The 19914-nt window shown below is 36.0% G+C and overlaps 1 protein-coding gene across 1 annotated transcript in view; it reads left to right on the top strand.

The window, feature by feature from the left end:
- The window catches only part of MRPS5 (mitochondrial ribosomal protein S5), a 42748-nt gene that overhangs the window by 13800 nt on the left and 9034 nt on the right, over positions 1-19914 (top strand). Inside the window, exons 6-7 of the mRNA XM_014060801.2 lie at positions 16880-16970; positions 18456-18502. Coding sequence (XP_013916276.1) covers positions 16880-16970; positions 18456-18502 — 138 coding nt within the window. The remainder of the gene's footprint in view (positions 1-16879; positions 16971-18455; positions 18503-19914) is intronic.

Genomic DNA, 19914 nt, shown 5'->3' on the forward strand with positions numbered 1-19914 from the left:
TGTTGTGCTGGCCAGGTATAAAACAAGAATTTGTCAGACCAATGGATTCTGAAATAATGTATGTAAAGTAAAATGTGCTGGGTTTTTTTTTTTTTAAATTATTGACTAAAGTCAATACCGTGTTTCCCCCAAAATAAGAGAGGGTCTTATTTTCTTTTGACCCTTATTGGCCTTATTTTTGAGGTGCAGGAGGCAGCGAACGTGGTCACCTCATAGCTGCTGCCGTGTTGCAATATTTTCAGTGGGGCTTATTTTGGGGAGAAAGCTTATTTTAGCACATGCGCTCAAAAGCCCGATTGGGCTTATTATCCGGGGAGGTCTTATTTTCAGGGAAACAGGGTAAAAACTAAGATCATAATTTGAAGACAGCATTTTTTAAATAGAGGATATTTCTAATCAATTTTGAAAAACTAATAAAGTTAACTGTTAGGTTAATCACATGAAAGTGAAATAGACATAGGAACAGACTGTTCTTCAATTAATCTGGATTTTATCCAAAGCAAAAGTATGCCAGAATAAAATTATATAAAGTGGGGTCAGGATCACTTTTTGTCTTTCTGCTCTTGAAAAACATTAGACTCTTTTATTTTCCTTAAGAGTGATTTTTTTTATTCTTTAGATGTAATAAATGTGATATGATACTGAGTGAATTTGGATTTGGGATTATGTTCTTGCAGTTCTGATTTCCTGTTCTTTTCTCTTCCTAAATATGTTGCATAGTTACTCTTCACTTTAACTCATACCCCCTTTGTAGCATTCGCTCTCATCCTTCACATAATTCAGATTTCAATTAAATAGGAAGCAAATGCCCAGCAAAGCTGCCTTGTAAATTTCTTACATATCCCAGCATTACAACAACCAGAATTTTGGAAATGACCACATCTTATCTTCTTCTCCAGCGGTCCCATTATTTTGTCTGATGTCAGAATCTTGATTGCTTATAATCTTATTATAAATCATTCATGGATTGTTATTTACATAGCCTTTGCTGATACTTTACATATTCCTCAAGACAGGTCAATATACTTACTTGGGCTTACAAACCTTTTATCCACCTAGTTTTGCAGCAGTTCACTATTTTTTAAATTAAAAATCAGCATAACAATTTGTGAACTGCACAGTGTGCATTTCCCTCTCTAGCTACATTTTTATTAGAGAACTGCAATACAAAATTCAGAGAATTGTGAAGACTAAAGTAGAATTGCTTTTTAGTTCATCTATTATTCTGAGAAGTACAGATTAGATGCATACATAAATCTAACAAATTTCCTTTCATCTCTACCTATACCCATCCATATTGGATACTTTCTCCATGTAAAACTACAATAGTCAAAATTGTTTTTAGAATTTTGAGGCATTATACATTACACTGAGTAAATTACCTATCTCTGTCCATCTATTGAAGTAACTAAAATAGAGATTTATGAGCCGTTTCATGTTGTGGCCAACCTAGGATCATTAGTAAGAGGGATATTGCAGTCAAACATACTGCAATATCCCTCTTAATGTCTACAGAGTATCCAGACACTTCCACGTGTCCATAAAAGTAAAATACTCTTGCTACCAGCAGCTCTTTTTAAAAATATATATAAAAAGAATAAGGCTTATGCTTCAGAATCTATAAAACACAATGCAACTTTCCTAAACCTTTCTGAAATATTTATTAGGATTTGTTCTCTACCATCCAGACCCAATCTTTTTTTTTTTTTTTAACAGAACTTTTTTTTTTATTTTTCTTTAAAAAAAAAACACAAATATGTCATCATTTGTCAATCATTAAAACATTGAAGTACAATTTTTTTTGTGTGTATACCCCTCCCTCCCTCCACCCCCCCACCCCCCCTCCTCCTTCCCCCCCCCCGACTTCCCAGAACCCGTACACGGTATAGAATTTTAACTAACACAGTCTAAAATCTATTGAGAAAAAAGAAATAAAGAAATTAATAACATTCTAGATTGACCTTAGCTTCTTCTTACTGAACTAACTTTAAACAATTTAAATCATTTCTGATCTTAAGCATAGGCTAACTGGAATTTCTTAGTCCCGTATTTATTTTGTATATAGTCAATCCATTTTTTCCAGTCTCGTTTATATCTCTCATTTGAATGATCTTTGAGATATGCCGATATTTTAGCCATTTCAGCTAAGTTTGTTACTTTCAATGTCCATTCTTGAATTGTAGGCAAGTCTTCCTTCTTCCAATATTGCGCCACCAACAGTCTTGCTGCAGTTATCAGGTGCAGAGTCAAATTGGTCTCTACCACTGTAAAGTCAGTACATATACCTAGTAAAAATAACTGAGGACTAAACTTTATCCTTCTTTTAAAAACATTTTGCATGACCCACCATATTTTTATCCAAAATGCTTTAACCTTTTGGCAGGTCCACCATATATGATAATATGTAGCATCGAGAGAACCACACCTCCAACATTTAGGCTGTACATTCGGATACATAGAAGCCAACTTTTTAGGATCTAAATGCCATCTATAGAACATCTTGTAAAAATTTTCTCTCAGATTTTGAGCTTGTGTAAATTTCACATTTCTTACCCAGATTCTTTCCCATGTATCCAACATTATTGGTTCCTCAATATTTTGAGCCCATTTTATCATACAATCTTTAACTAATTCTGTTTCCGAATCCATCTGTATTAATACATTATATATCCTCTTTATATGCATTAAGCTTTGATCTCTTATTTGTTTAAACAGATTATCCTCAACTTGAATAAAACCAATTTTTTGATCTATTTTCCACCTAGCCTGTAATTGCCCATACTGGAACCATGTTTGAATTACCTTCTCCTCTTTTAATACCTCTAAAGATTTTAATTGTAATACCCCCCTTTCCGAGGTAAGAAGCTGTCTGTAAGTAAATCTGTCCTGTTTTTGTGCTGTATTCATATTTTCAATTGCATGTCTAGGAATTGCCCACATGGGTATCTTGTCATTTAATTTATATTGGTATTTCTTCCAAACCCGCAATAAAGCATTTCTTAAAATATGACTTTTAAAGTTCTTATCCAATTTTTTGTTGAATAACAGGTAAGCGTGCCAACCAAATACCAGATCGTGTCCCTCAATGTTCAATATTCTATCATTGGTTAAATGAATCCAATCACTAATTACAGATAATACCACTGCATCATAATATAGTTTTAAATTAGGTAGTTTCAGTCCTCCTCTCTCACGTACATCTTGCATTATTTTCATCTTTACCCTCGGCTTCTTTCCTGCCCACACAAATTTGTTGATACCCTTCTGCCATTCTAAAAGGTTCGCATCTTTTTTAAGTATAGGTAACATTTGGAAAAGAAATAAAAATTTTGGTAAAATGTTCATTTTCACTGCCGCTATCCTGCCCAGCAAAGATAAGTGCAATTTCTCCCATTTTTTCATCTCTGTCTGTATGCTATGCCAAAGTGGTTCATAATTATGCTTATATAACTTCCCATTTGAAGTTAAAATGTTAACTCCAAGATATTTGACTTTTTTAACTACCTCACATCCTAGCATCACTCCTAATTCTTCCTTTTGTTTAATATTCATATTTATAGCTAATGTTTTGGTTTTTCCTAAGTTTATTTTAAAGCCAGACACTTGACCATATTGATTAATCGTATTCATTAAAACCATACTGGATTCCTGCGGTTGTTCCAATATTATGACCAAATCATCCGCAAAAGCGCGGACTCTATATTCTTGCTGCCTAATCTTGATCCCTTTTAAACCATCCAAGCCCCGTATTTTATTCAACAATACTTCCAAAGTTATAATAAACAATAATGGGGACAAAGGACAACCCTGTCTTGTACCTTTTCCAATTTGAATAGAGTCTGTTAAACTTCCATTGACTATGATTTGTGCTGTTTGCTGTTGGTATATTGCTTTAATTGACTGTAAAAAATTATCTCCTATCTGCATTTTTTGCAATATCTTCAACAGAAATTGCCAGTTAACTCGATCAAAGGCCTTCTCAGCATCCAAAAATATAAACGCAGCAGGGATCTGGTTGTTCTTTCCCAAATATTCTAATGCATTAATAATTAATCTGACATTACTTTTCATCTGTCTCCCTTGTATAAAACCTGTTTGGTCCGTATGTATCAATTGTTGAATGACCAACATTAACCTATTTGCTAATATTTTAGTAAAAATTTTATAATCTACATTCAGTAATGAAATGGGTCTATAATTTTTGGGTTGAGTAGTATCTTGATCTTCTTTGGGTATCAAAGATATAAACGCTGTCTTCCAAGATGGAGGGACTTTACCTTCCGTTTGAATCATATTAAATAATTCTCTAAGAGGTTCTACCATTTCTAACTGTAAGTTTTTATAGTAAACCGCTGTCAAGCCATCTGTACCTGGTGCTTTCCCTGGCTTTAATTGCTTAATTACCTGCAGGATTTCCCCCGAGGTTATTGGTTGATTCAATTTTTGCCTGTGTTCTTCTCTAACTGAAGGTATTTTCTCCTTGTCTAAATATTTGTCTATGTCTAAACCATTAATTTTATCCCCTTTATACAGTTCTGTAAAAAATTCCCAGAAAGCCTTTTGAATCTCTTCCTGTTGGAACACCTCCTTCCCTCTGTAAATCATTTTAGATATATTTCGAGTTTTCCTTTTTTTCCTAATCTGATAAGCTAACCATCTGCCAGGTTTGTTTGCATTACAAAAAGTATTGTGTTTTGCATATAATAAATTAGTAGCTACCTGGTCAGAGATCAACATGTCAAATTGAGATTTTAATATGTTAATAGTTTCCTTAACCTTTGTATCGTCTGGTTTCCTTGTTAACTCCAGCTCTTTTCTCTTAATTTCCTCTTCCAGTTCTGTTCGTTTTAACCCTTGCTTATTTCTATGTGTTTTATTTATATTCATCAAAACTCCTCTCATATACGCTTTGCTTGCATCCCATACAAATTCCATAGATGTACCCTTATTCATATTCAAAACAAAATATTCAGATAGTAATTTTTTACAATCATTAATATAGTTTTCATATCTAAATAAATTTTCATTCAGTCTCCAAAACCTTCTTGCCTGCACTACCCTTCCCAACTCCATCCAAACTGGGTTATGGTCCGAAAGGACTCTAGCTGCAATCTTTGTTTTCTTGACCCTAGAAAGCAAATCATTAGTAGTTAGAATAAAATCAATCCTTGAAAGGGATTGATGCCTGTCCGAGAAGAAAGTGAAGTCATATTCCTCTGCATTTCTTTCTCGCCAGATATCTCTCAATTCAAAATCATCCATAATGTCAAAGAAGGATTTGGGTAACTTTGCTCGCATCTTGGTATTTAGGCGGGAAATCTTCTTATCTCTCTTAGTGTCTATCACTCCATTCCAGTCACCCAATAGTATACAGGAACTATAGTCCCACTGTACTAATTTAGCATGAAGATTTCTATAGAATCTATCTTGCTGTTGATTGGGTGCATAAATTCCCAAAAATAATGTCTTTTTCCCTTCTAAGATCAAGTCTAAAGCAATATATCTTCCGAAGGGATCTGCTTCTATTAATTCAGCTTTCATATCTTTTCTTAAGTATACAACTATACCATTCTTCTTTTCCATAGCAGAAGCTGCAAAATGTTGACCAAGTTTTGAGTTGATCAGATATTTTTGATCAGTTGACTTGATATGAGTTTCTTGCAAACAAATTACATCGTTCTTAAACTGTTTAAGATAATGAAATATTTTCTTCCTCTTCTGTGGAGAGTTCAGTCCGTTGACATTCCATGTTAAAATCTTAGTTGTCATCTTTGGTTGGTTGAAGCATTTTTAGAGCTTCCTGCACGGCCTGTTTAACCTTAGGTTTAGCTCCTCCCACTGCTTCCAGATTTGTTGTTGTAGTTCCTTGATCGATGGCCGATAATTGTTGATACTGTTGCTTCTTAGCTTGTTTCTCCATACGTCTAGTAGTCATGCGGCTAGGTCTTGGTTCCATAGCACCTTGCACTTCTAGAGAAGAGAGATGCTCCATCTTGTCTGGTGGTTGTGTAGTTTGCTGTCTATCCTGTCCTTCTTGTGGTCTTTCTCTAGGTCCAGATGGTGCAGGGTGTCCAGCCTTCAATATATTATAATAAAAATCTCGGGCTTTCCATACAGAGTTGAGGCGGTACCTTTGCTTATCAAATGTAAATATGATGCCGAATGGTGCATCCCATCTATACTGTATCTGACGGTTTCTGAGTTCTTCGACCAAAAAAGCGTAGTCTCTTCTGGCTCTTAACATTTGAGGTGGTATCTCTTTCAAAACAGCCAGGTCTTGACCGCCAATTTGAAGCTTAGTGTTATAAGACGCTTGCAGTACCATATTTCTGAACTCTCTTGTAGTAAAATATATAACGATGTCTCGAGGAAGCTGCTTCTGCTTTGCCAGCCAGGAGTTAACGCGGTAAGCTTTGTCAATTTGCCAGCCTTGGTTGGTCCCTGGTCTTCCCATCAGGCGGTCAAAAGCTTCCGATAGGATCTGTTTCAGGTTCTCCTGTTTCTCCTCACGCAGCCCCCTTACTCTTAATGCAAGCTCCATTTGTCGGTACTGTATCATAATAATTTCTTTTTCAGCATTTTCCACTTTTTGTTCCACCACCTCTGTTTTCAATGTCAAGTTAGCATTGGCATCATTAAGAACCTCTAGAGTATCTTCCACTCCAGAAATATGTTCTGTTAATACAGTTACAAGACTCAGCATGTCGTCTCTAATTTTATCAACCTTAGCCTCAAATTTCTCATACAACTCCTGTTTAAGTCCTTTTATTTCACTTTTAATTTCACTTTTAATTTCTTCTTTCATTTCTTTTATTTCCTCTTTTCTCTCCTCTCTATTATCTCTAAATTTATCTTCCATTTTAATTGTCTGTGCATTAAGAGCCTCGCTTAGATTACTCAGAAAAAATTCTTTCGTTAATACATCCCCAGCAGGGGGCGTAGGAAGCGGAGGCTGCAGCTTTGTGCCAGGCACTGAGGGTGTACCCCTGGAAGTAGAGGGTGAAGACTTCAAGTTAATATTTGGTTTTGAGGCCATTTCAGAATTTGTCTGCCTGCAGTTAATAAAACTCTATCGCCTAAATATGCAGCTTTAAGTAAAGAGGCTTTTATTTTGAAGTTTAAGGCTTGGCAAAACTTTCAGTGAGTAAACATTGTAACAAGACCGTTCAACAGATTCATCACCATTTAACTTCCAAATAACAAAGTTAATGAAGGAGTAAAATTCTTCTATTGTGAAACCAAAACATTTGATAAGCTATCTCTTTTGTTTTGAATTCTTTTGAAGTCTTGTGAGGATTAGCAAAAAGTGTTCGTTATTACCGGAGAAACCAGCCTGCTCGGCGCCATTTTAAAAGCCTCTGAGTAAATAATTTTTCGGAGGAGAAAAAGAGAAGAAACTAAAATGTTGATAAGCAATTATTGTCCTCGCAGTAAACGGATTCAGCTCGTGATAAGATTAAATCAAACAAAACTTAGAGCAGAGTGGGAGAGACCTACTTTGTCCTGCACAAGGCAGTTTGAAGTTCCCAGCACGGACAGCCGTTCTGCCTTGGGCTCGCCCCCCTTTCCTTGCAAGCACAAAAGCTGCAAAAATCGAAGAGCATTTGCCAGCAAAACAGTTTCTTCTTTCCCTCTTGCCTGAAGGATAAGAAAACCTGATAAGACGTCAGATGGAAGATCCTCTAAACAGGTACGTAGCCAGGAATTCGGAGGCAGCTGATTTTTTGCTGCCTTCACCAGTAGGCTCCTCCCAGGAAGTCCCATCCAGACCCAATCTTAATTGCATATATGTAATTAACCATGTATGATAGTTAGCAGACAACTGGATCTAAGGTTAAAACTTTTGTACTACCATTTCAGTTTAATTTCTTGTTACTTGGTAGAGTTATTTATTCTAGTAAATTAAATTATAATTCTGTGTGTTACGGTTTTTTTTAACTGAATTTTAAAACAATGCTAGGATGTTTTACCAGCTTTATAAATGTACTTGATATTCAAGAGAATTTAATACTCTAATTTAGGTCCTTCATTCTGAAGAAACATAATTATTAGGACTAATAAAATTCAGGCTTCAAGAAGTGCACTGGAGTATGCAGGAGTATAAATATGTCAACTGTTTGCAATTCCTTAAAGCAGCCGTATCTTTTCCTACCTTCAATCTTGATCATGCTGAGGTAGCAGTTAATAGGCTGGTTATGATTTCTTTGCAATTGACACCCTTTTCTCTTCTTGACCATTTTTCTCATAAATATCAAGATGCTGCCTTGGGGCGATGAGAGAAGAAAAGAAATTCTTATCTCACTTTTTTTATTCCTCCTCCAATGCCACAAATGAAATAAAATCATGGGCTTTAAAAAAATTGTGAAAGAGAAAGTAGACTAGAATAAAAGTGCTATAAAAAGACAAGAGTCCTTGGTGGAACCAGCCAAAGACCATCATAGACTATTGATTTGCTTTTAATAATAGCCATCGGAAGGTGGGTGAGTAGAGTAGGCTCAGAAGCAGGAGCTGGAAAAAAACCTGTTCTTGTTTTTCCCATAGTTGGCTTTTAGTTTCATATTAGATAGATCTATCCTTTGTGAATGGATCCAATTTCTTTCTAGACCTAACCCAAATCAGTGGTCATCAACACATTCTGTGGTAATTAATGTAGCATTGGAGGAATGATTCTGTCCTAAATCTTCTTAGCTTTATTGGAGAACCTATTGAGAAGGGAGAAAAATATTCCTCTGCCCACTTCTTTCATTGTCTACCTGTGATTTTATACACTGGTCCTGGCCCCTGATCCTTTTATGCACTTTGATCATGGTCCCTGATCCTTTCTCCAAGTTTATATATTCCACTAAGGCAGATCAAGCAAAGTTTGTGGTCAGCTTTGCTTTCTTCCGATGGGAGTGAACAAGTTTGGAAGGGAAAAAGGCCAAACACATATACTTTAAGTAACTATGCCTTGCAAGAAATGACTGTCATGCTAATGCAGGTGTGATTTTTCATACAAATCTCCCACCCACTTCCATTGTTATCAAGGGGGATTTTTAAATTACATATCTGACTTGGTGGTCCTCTGAGGGAAAAAATGCTCATGCAAGTCTTTTTAAAATTATTTTCACTGTCCCTTGTTCAATCTTGGCTCGTAGTTATCGTCAATTGTGTTCCATTGGCAGTGTGCCCAGCATTGCAGTTACTGCTTATTTTTATTCTGAAATGTTTGGAAGAAACAGAAGAAGACCCTGGGTTTAGATGCTACAATAAATTTTTCCCCTCTTCTTTATTTTAATCAACATGTAAAGCAGAGTTGGGTTGCTATTTTTTTTACTACCGGTTCGAGCGTGCTCCCGTGCATATTCGCACATAAGCATGCAGGTGGGCGGAGCCTCCCACATCTGCTACTACCAGTTCAGCCGATCCAGGCCGAACCAGCAGCAACCCATCTCTTATGTAAAGAGTTGAAAAAATGAACAGGCTAAATACTAATTTGTAATTATCTGGAAGTTGTTTTATTTCTAATACACTATATCATGCTGGATGCCACAGACCCAGATACATTTGAAGGTTGTCTCAGTCCATACTGTTGCTGGCTTTGTCTACCTTTAAAGTAATGTAATATGCCAAACAGAGAAGAATCTATGTGTGGAATTTAGCCTTATGTGTAATGGGAGCATGGAGAGAAAAGGTATCGGTCTTAAATTGTTCTGTGTATAAACTCTTCTCTCAATCAGCAGATTTTCCTTTGACATCAGGTAGTTTTAACCCCAGAACTGTACCATTAAAATAGTTAAGTTGAAAGCTTTGCATATCTCAGATCTAAATCAAGTATTGAAAGTGCCTTTGGTCTGACCATCAATATTGTATAAAATCTTTTGTTGCGTTAGCAAAGTATATCTGTAAATCTGCTGCTCAGAAGGGAAAAAAAGAACAGAATCCACCAAATCCTTTGGAATGTATAATAAAGTTGTTGTTTGAGGGTCTTCTAATATCATTTGACCTTGTACATATAAGTACAAGTACATGTATACAAGTAATAACGTAAGTAGTGTTCTGCTGCAGCAGATCCCTGGCCCATCTAGTCCAGTATCTTGTTCTCATAGTGGTCAGTCAACTGCACAAAGTAGTCCACTAGTCTCCCAGCAGATGGTCTTCTGAAGCAATCACACTGCCCTCAAGTCTAATGGCCCTTAATTTATATTAATTGGTTAATCCTTTTTAAAGCCAGCAAGCACCACATCTCACAGTGAATTCCAAAATTTAATTTCACACTGTATACAATAAAATCTCTTTGTCCTGATTTTTTCAGGATTCACTTTCATTGGGTGGTTTCTGGTTCGAATAGCTTCTGCCCCTCTACTTTATCCACACTTTGCATAATTTTGTTCATCTCAATCATGTCTTGATTCCCTTCTTGGGAGCAAGTGCTCGGCTTCGGCATCTCCCTGGTTTTTTGTTGTGAAGATAGAACTAAAGAAATCATTCAGCGTCTTCATTTTTTTTCCTGTTAAGATTGCCACCAAAATAAAGGTGCCTTGTGGAGCATGAAAGAACAAAGGACCCCTCTTACACTACACCAGAATTTTGGTCTAGTGTCTCTAGAAATGTGATTAATAGTAGCAGTGGGACTTTTAAAAGAAAAAAAACTCCGCTGCTTTTTTAATAGAAAAAGCCAAGGATTTAAACTTGAGATATCTGAACGCAAAGCATGTGCTCTGTCACTGAGATTTTTGAGCATATGTTCAAGTGGTGGCAGACACATGCTATATACAGCTTGAGGCAACTTGCTATTTCAAAAGTAGATAGCATCCAGGCACAGATCATAGCAAAGTGTCTGTCAGATTTTCAATACTATCTCCATGGACACAAGGCCTAGGTAATGTTACAAGACAAAAATTAAGATTCTTAAGAGAGAGACTAGAAAATCCATCCATTCTTTTGAGGCCATTCATAATTTGAATGCGTATCTTTCTACTAGCCAAATTATGAAAGCAGAGCTTATGATGTCTCAGCAAAAAGATTAGAAGAAATTAGGGCAAAGAATTCCATGTTAAGCCCTTAATGCCACAGGCAATTCAACAGCTGCTTGTTTTCCATCCAAAGATTTTAGAGCGCCAAAAAGCTCACAACCAAATACAGATCAAGCCATTAAGACAAATAGATGAAGATGGGTCACAAGTGCATTTGAACAAACTATTTGAGGTGCTATGGGATTAAATTAATTATAATGAACTGTGAAATTTAAATTTCATTTTAATACTCTTTAAAGCAAAGAGCATCATATTTTTGTTTCAATTTTAAAATGGTATCTTGATTGCTGTCCTAAGAGGCTCTACTTCAGTTTTTAAATGAATGTGTTACAGGTAGTGTTTGACGGTAATCAAACTCAGAATTACAGTTGTAAATCATGGCATCATTCAGTGGGTCATAATGCAATCGTGCCCAATTGTACAACATTTTTGCAGTGGTTGTAAGCTAATGCCACAGTCGTTAAAGAAATTCATTTTCTTCAATGGGCTTTTTTTTCTGGAAAGCAGAATTCTGAAAACCAGAAAAAATGCTGAAAATCATGGTCACATGATTGCGGACATTGCAAAAATCAGTAAATTCAAGCTGGTTGCCAAGCACTTAAAATGTGATCGCATAGTTGTAGTGGGGTGGGTGAGGGTGTTGCAGCCATTGAAATTCCAGAACCAGATCATATGTAGTTCTGGAGAGGCCATAGTAACTTGGAACTGTCATTAAGTGCCCAGTCACTATTTAGTACACTACCTGTACTCATTCCAAGAAATAAAGAGGCATTAGTAATAGAAGGCTGATTTCCAAATATAATAGAAGCAATGAGCTATTTACAACAAGGATCCCAACAAAAATTCTTAACATTTAACATTAAATAAATGCAACAAATCAAGCAGATTACATCGGGAGAAAGAATCTGAAACCATCGTACTAGAAAATGTTTAGCCTTACAGTAACTTAATTCAGAGTTACATTGATTTAAATTTATTAGTGTTGTCAGAAAACACTTGAAGAATAAGGTTTTTGAAAACTGCTGCTGAGGTTTTGTCAGTTAAGATGAATGTACTTTTCTCACAAAAATCTTAAAATCTTGCAACTAACGATTTAAATATTGAGTCACTCTTATACAGTTGGGAAGGACTAGCAAACAATTCAGAATGTAATTGTTAAGCTTATGTTTTTCATTGGAGAGGAGGAAGTTTTAAATTATAAGCAGTATAAAAATAGTTGTAATTTTGTGTCCTCCTCTTCCCGCTTTCATAGTGTTCTGCGATCATTCTGCAAATGTGTGTTTTCTTTTGAGGGCAGCAACATTAAAGCACCAAATAATGCTTTAAAAATAATAAGCAGCAAATAATAACTTAGCATTATAACAAGTGATTAGCAATCCACACACTTTCATAATATATCAAGCAACACTACAGTATTGTAATATATCTGTATATTCTGTATATTCTCATTAATATTTAAGATTTATCTATTTAAAACATTCGTTTGGCCATCTAATCAACAAAAACCATTCTTGGCAAGTTACAGAAAATTGGACAGAACCTAACAAAACACAACTGTATATATCAACTCTAAAGTATATATCAAACTGTATCAAAAATGCACAAGTTATATCAACTTGTAATGATATAATAATAGAATAGTAAGTCAGACAGAAATGGCACCATGGAATAATTAATGGTGGGAGATTTTTATATGATTGTATAGTTCCCTTTGTTACTTTTGTTTCCATTTCTGTTAATAAGGGGAATGGTTCTAAAGAGTGCTTGACTGTTGGCCTACGCTAATCAGCATTTTCCTGAAAATTAATTATACTGTAGAAGAAACTGCTTTTTGAACAAAGATGCCAAAGCAGCATTACTAGTATTTTATGAACAATGAATCCTAATGGTACCCTTCTGAAAACACTGATTAATCTGTCTTGCTGATGCAACAGGATAGTAAATATCTGCATATTGGATGTTGCATTTGTTAATAGCTTCCTAGCTTTTGTCTAAGACTTCACCCTCAGACTTTTCTTTGTACACAAGTAATTTATGGTGAAGGGTATTTGGCCTGCATTAAGAGATGTTGTTTTGACCTTAAGCTTGTGCCATAATAGCAATACTTAATGGTTCCCTTCGGATTTTGTTCAAAGGTAAATGAGAAGTTTTCTAAAGATGTGGAAACTGGTATATACTAAAGGCAACACATCCCTTCCTGTATTGCTGAGCACCAGAACTAGAAAACTTATACATGTAGTACAATGGTTCAGAAGTTCAATTTTATTTATTTATTTATTTATTTATTTATTGAATTTTGTATGCCGCCCACTCTCAAAGAGACTCAGGGCAGCTTACAATAAAAAGGGGGAAGGGGATATAAAAAAAATAAAACAACAGTTTAAAATTGCACAACAGTCACAAACCTGAAGTGGGGCTGGACAATTCAACAGTCCCAGGCCTGCCGGAACAGCCAGATCTTAGTCGCTTTGCGGAAGGCCGGAAGGGTAGTAAGGGTCCAGATCTCAACAGGGAGCTCGTTCCAAATTTCTGGTTTGAAACCCATAAAAGTAAGGTTTAAGTACATATTTCTTCCAAATCTCATGCAATATGAAATGAAACTTATTGTGTACTGCCTATCAGTGGTGAAATTCAATTTTTTTTTACTCCTGGTTCTGTGGGCGTGGCTGGGGAAAAATACTGCAAAATCCCCATTACCTCCCCACTTCTGGTGGAAGGATATTTCCAAATCTCCATTCCCACCCCACTCTGGGGCCAGCCAGAGGTGGTATTTGCCGGTTCTCTTAACTACTCAAAATTTCCACTACTGGTTCTCCAGAACCTGCTGAATTATACCCCTGCTTCCTACTGATGATCTATGTAACTATAGATTTTGCTATGCTTTCAATGATTATTTTCTTAATAGTCCATAAGCTGAGATCCCTTGGCATTTTGATTTCTGTCACTGCTCTATAACAGCACAGAGTAGCTCATGATATTTCTGCTTTAACAGCTATAGTCTGAGATTACAGATTTTGTTTATCATTACATTTATCTATACTGAGCATATTTTATATCTCTCGATATATTTTCTTTGATCCTCCCCTCTCATCGGGTCACAACTGGTGCACACGATTTAAGGTTACACTTCCACATTACCTGAAAGAGAGAACCTGAAAGAGAGTTTTTCCCTGATGTCTCTTTAATATCTAACAGTAATGTTATTAAAGTTTCCTATATTGAGCTTTGAGTTATGATGTTTGTTACTATTGAAATAACTTTTGCTTTGACTGACAAGTTAGCAGTTGTAGAGGGATTAAATACATCTATTAGCCTGTTTTACAATTCTAGTTACTTAACAGAATAGAGCAGTCTTTAAAAAGAAAACATAGTACTGTAGCTTTATCTTTCTGTCCACTGTCTAGGAAAGTGTTGTCTGAGGAATCCTGGGAGTTGAAATCAACGCATCTTAAAGTTGCTGAGGTTGAGAAATGCTGTTCTGTAGCAACCTGGATGTAACCCGTGTACTTGTGATTCTCCCTCACCTTTACACATACATCTGTGCAAGCATGTTCTTTTTCATCACCCATTCCTTAAAGTGTGCATTCTAATTTGCTAAGTAAAAATCTTGCTGTGCAGCAGGTATTGGACTCCTGAGTGATTATGTTTAGCATGGAGTTGTTACTTGCATTCTCAAGGACATGCTAGCACTGAAGCCAAAGTAGAGGCTTTTTTTTTCATATCTGTAAGAATTATAAATTTCTTAGCAAGGCAATTATGCACCGAGCTATTTTCTTTTCCTACAAAGGGGAAGGAAGCAAACTAATTGCCAGTGCTCAGTGAACGGAAAAAAGTAGTGCCAGTCCATGGCTGCCCGTACACGTGACCAAGCTTGAAAAGTCTCTGTGGAATTTTGAGAGAGATGTGATAGCTGTGATTGTGATGGGTGACCGGGCACATTTTCTTTCTCAGCTGCACAAAAACAGCTGACGTGGGTAGGATTTTTTTTTTTTTTTTTTAAAGACAGTCACTTCTTGGTTGACTTGTTTCTATGTGCTGCTTTTGCCATCTGCTGGAAAAGGAAGAAAGGAGCCTTGGTCTCCTGCCTTTTCATCCCCCAGTTTATCTGCAGTCTAATACCAATGCAACATTTCACACATTTTTAAGAAATACCGGGCAGTCCATGGAATTGTGTTCTCTTAGTCTACAGCAGCCGTATCTACTTTTAGTTAGAATGTGCTAATCTTTCAATCCTGATTTAATAAGACTTCTTGGTTAGCATTATTCAGAGTGAACATTGAACACCTGGTGCTCTGACATTTAATCCAGAATTGGGAAGTTGGAGAATAATCTTAGAGTAGTGGTTCTTAAGACATATTTTCTGATAATATAAAAGCCACACATTTTCCTCCCATAAATCAGTGTATGATCTTAAGAAACATACCTTGACCCAAGGTTTGCTTACCGCAGAGAGCATATCTTGCAAATCACCTATATGTGGATTTTTTTCTCCTTAAAGATTCCCTTTTTCCATAAGAATGCATGTACAAGCTCTACTTTATTCATGTTAACATTTAGACATTGTGCAAAATCTTTGTGACATTTTACAACCTTTCTTGACAAGGTAGTTAAGTGAATCATTTGCAGTTGTTCAGTCAATAACAAAGTTGTTAAGTGAATCTGGGTTCCCCCCCCCCTTTTTTTTTCTTGGTTGGAAAGGTTGCAAAAGATGATCACATGACCAAGAGACACTGCAAAAATCATAAATATGAACCAGTTGCTAAGCGTCCCCATTTTGATCATGTGACTATGGGGATGCTACAGCTGTCATAAGCGTGAAAACTGGTGATAAGTCATGGTTTTTAGGTGCCAATGTAACTTGGAATGGTCACCAGATAAATGGTTGTAAGTCAAAGGCCATCTGTAAAAGAATATTTGAAAATGTTTAAAACATACATATGATCCAGTAGTGCAAAAAAGTTTAAATCCTGAAAGGGACTTGTTAGGGTTTTTTTTTTTTTTTAGTCCCCAGAATCCCTGATTAAGGGGCAAAAACTAGTGGTGGAAAATTGGCTACGTTTAGATGATTTTTAAAAAATCTTTACTCTCTCGTGGAACCTAGTCAAAGGTCATGTTGAACCTTAGGTTTCTGTGGGACACAGTATGAAAAACCATCTACTGCTGTGATGGCTAACCTTTTGGGCACCAGGTGCCGAAACTGGAGGTGCATGCACGCGCCGGAACCCAGAAGAGCAGCTGGCGACAGCGCACATGCCCACAGAGAGGGCTCTGTGTGCCATAGCTTTGCCAACACAGGTCTACTATATTAGACGATGTTAATATAAGTTATATATAATAACAGTGCCAATCCAATAGAGACAGGCAACATTTTGACATCTGTAATTGGTTTTTCTTACCATTATTACTTTCCTTGGTAGTTGAGGCACTTGGCCATTAGGGCAGTTAGTCATTAGAGACCAATGGGATTTTGAAAAAAATATTGTTATAGCTTTTAGTCAGGTCTGTGTTGTATTCCTTTTTTCTTTGCGTGTGACTTCCTTGTACCCTGCCTAGAACTCTTGTCAGAGCAGCCTATACATTTTCTTGCAGAAGTTTCATTATCCCTACTTTGAGTAATGAAACACTGCAAGAAAACAACCAAGCTCAGAGAGCATCTGGGGTCCCTGATTTCATGTCTACCTCAGAAAAACAGTATAATAATCTTGGAGTTATTTGCTTCTCAAATGAATAGCTTCCTTCCAACCCCAAATCATTGGGAGAGGAAGGGGGGGGAAATCACAAATCTTTGTTCATGTTTAAAAAATTAGAATATATGTTACTCAATCCGTCTAATCAAATTGAATAATTGCTACTTTTTCCTTCAGCTAAGATCTGTATTTAACATGACTTCAAATGAAGGCCGAAAAAGATCCATGAGGGCCCTTGTGGCTGTTGGCAATGGAAAAGGATCTGCTGGTAAGTAATTGTCCTCCAATAGATGACTCAAAGCATGGAAGCTATAGGTAAATCCCTTCCAATAGAGGTAGAAATTCCCTTTTGTTGAATGCATTAACATTTGGGGGATATTGCATCAGGCAGGCATCTTTTAGAATTAGAGAAGAGCACAAATAGCTTGTCTGCTCTAACTATCCAGACTCGTGCTGAGATGCAAAAGATCCCATTAAATTTAAGGTTTGGGAAATGATAGCATTGGACGTGGCTCAACAGGCACCCTGAACCTTGAACATATATTGCAATCCACTTTCTCTGAATATTATTCTGCAGAAAGATGGAGAATCACGTTAAGTGTTGATACTGTTTCCTTGTATGTAATGAGGTTGTTGTTGCTTCTGTTAAACAGGCTTGACTGAAAATGGATGCTATTCATAGCGTTCTCTGATAACCCCCAGCACTTCAGATATAAGCATGTACTGAAGGATAGACAAATGAATGAGCTTTTAACTATCTTCACTTTGTGGTAGCAAGCCAGCAGCAGGCTTTTCAAATCCCCCCCCCTTTATTTTTTGAAGACATCTCCTGCTTTCATCTCATCTGTGATGTTGTTTTCATTTATTTCTTACCATTTGGTTTCGTATAGCCCCATTATTTGCTTTTGTCCTATTTCTCCTGGTAGAATTTAAATGTATGCAGTATATGAGTTAATCAACCAAGAAGTAAAAGAGAGAGAGGTTCTATATTAGGACAGAAATGTAGAAACAACACAGTATTGCCTAAATCTGGCAAAGACTGAAGAAACAGGGAAGGAAGCTTTCTAAATCTGTCAAGAGGGGTCTTCTTGGAAATAATCTGTTTCGTAGCAGCAACACAACCCAGATTGTAAAGCTCAGCATCAGGGACCTATTTATGTTCAGAACGAAAATCCCGCCCAGCAACAAAGCTAATATAATTAGCCATATTCATCTGTGAGATTTAAAAAAAATATATAATTAAAAACCTTATGATAGTCAGAGTTTTGCTGAACAAAAACTGGACCTTAGATTAATCCAGGAGCTAAGGACATATTTATTGGGGGTAGTGGAAGGGGGCAGATCTTTTCCTTTTTACTTGGATATATTTGCAGCTCTTAAAAGTTCTAGTTCCGGGTGGGGGAAACCGGCATAGAATCTTAATATTACATAGATAAGGGAAAACCTTAGTACTGTATGTAATGTAACATATGTGTGAATGTATGTATATACAGTATGTATTAAATTTCTATGCTGTCCATCTTACTAATACAGAAACTCCGGGCAGCTTCCAATAAAATAAAAAGTTAAAAAGTACTTAAAACAATTAAAATTAGAATAAAAAGTTTAAAAGATAAGAGCCAAGATGATGGGTATCCTGGGGTGAGAATCTTCTCATATAAAGAACATTGGTGCTATATATAGGAGTTTCCTCATTTTTTGCAAGTTTCCATTTGTGGTGTTTGTTTTCTAACAGCCCGTTTGTATTTATCAGGTTTTGCTCTAGGAAAAGCATCTCACATGAAGAATGCACTAAGAAAAGTATGTAATGCAAAAGCTTAACATCATCTATTGTTATTAAAGTCTGTCTTTGCTTCCGTGGTTTTGAGATATAAAGTCATAATCGTCTGTTTCTACCCTTCTTTGAATCCATTTGGAAAATGTTAAATATCTCAGGCCGTGTTTTCTGATAAACAAGCTTTCCTATCACTTTCTACTTGCTGCTTTTATATGCATTTGGCAGACACTGAATTTGTGTGCGAAATAAACACTCTGTCCTTCAGCTGTCCTTCTCATCACAAATTCCATAGACATCATTCATGGAATAATAAGGACAATGAATTGACATTGGTATAGATGGAGAAATGTTATTATTCACTGCTGCCACTTGTGGCCAAGATTCACTCAATTCCCATTGCTGCACTTGGGCACTCAAAAGATAGATAGGTTCTTCTGCAGAGTGTATCCCTTTTTCTCCTCTTTATCATTTTGAACAAATTGCAGTGTTTTCAAAAGGCAGATTTGGAGGATTTCACAATTTTAAAAGTCAGGGAAGAGCATCCACTTGAAAGATGTTGTTTGTCATGTATACAGAATCTATGGCTTTGCATTTGCATTCATGGTGAAGTGCAGTAGGTCGCAGATTCTTTGTGCTTCTCTTTGTGCTAAATAAATCCCTATTGCTCTTAACTTTTTTAGACTGAGGGGAGAGGAGAAGGAAAGAAATTATAAGAAAACTGATTTGTTTATATTTTGATGAAAATAATAGGTTATCAAAAGTTTAAAAGGACCTGATCAGGCCTCTCAGTTGAAGCCAATTTATCATTCAAGGTTATACTCAAAAATGACTAATTGAAATCAACAAATATATAAGATTCTAAATACTATATGCAACTGTTTTTTATTTTCTGCATGTAACCTTTTTTATTTTGATTTAACTAAGACTTTGGAAGGAATATAATTTCTTTGGAGGGTTTTTTTTTTACTTTTTACGGACCATTTTATTTTCCCTTTTCTTTTTTTAAAAGAATGATGAATTAATTAAACATCTCTTTGCTTTGTTTTTTAGTATCATAATTATTTTTCATATCTTTCTGCTAAGTTCTAGGCGAAGAACAATAAGATTTCCTTAATTCAGACTTGACATTTCTCTTGAATATCAATCTTCTAGATTAAATTTAGCCCCTTATTTGGGCATCTGGATTGAGGAAGCTTTTGCCTCCTGGGGACTTCAAGAAAGCTGACAAAAATTAATATTTTATGACCCAAATTATTAAAATGTCATGTCATACTAAATAATCTGGAAGAATTTGTTAAGTATAGAAGACTTTATTTATTTAGCAAATGCATATAGTCATCCGTCTCACAAAAAGTGACTTAAGTGGTGTACAGCAATTAAATAAAAAATAAATGTTGTAAAACAAGCATTATTAAAAATATAAAACAGTTATTAA

This window comes from Thamnophis sirtalis, unplaced genomic scaffold (assembly GCF_051295495.1).
Source record: "Thamnophis sirtalis isolate CommonGarterSnake01/CBP01778 unplaced genomic scaffold, rThaSir2_p1.2 scaffold_6, whole genome shotgun sequence".
Taxonomy (NCBI): Eukaryota; Metazoa; Chordata; class Lepidosauria; order Squamata; family Natricidae; genus Thamnophis; species Thamnophis sirtalis.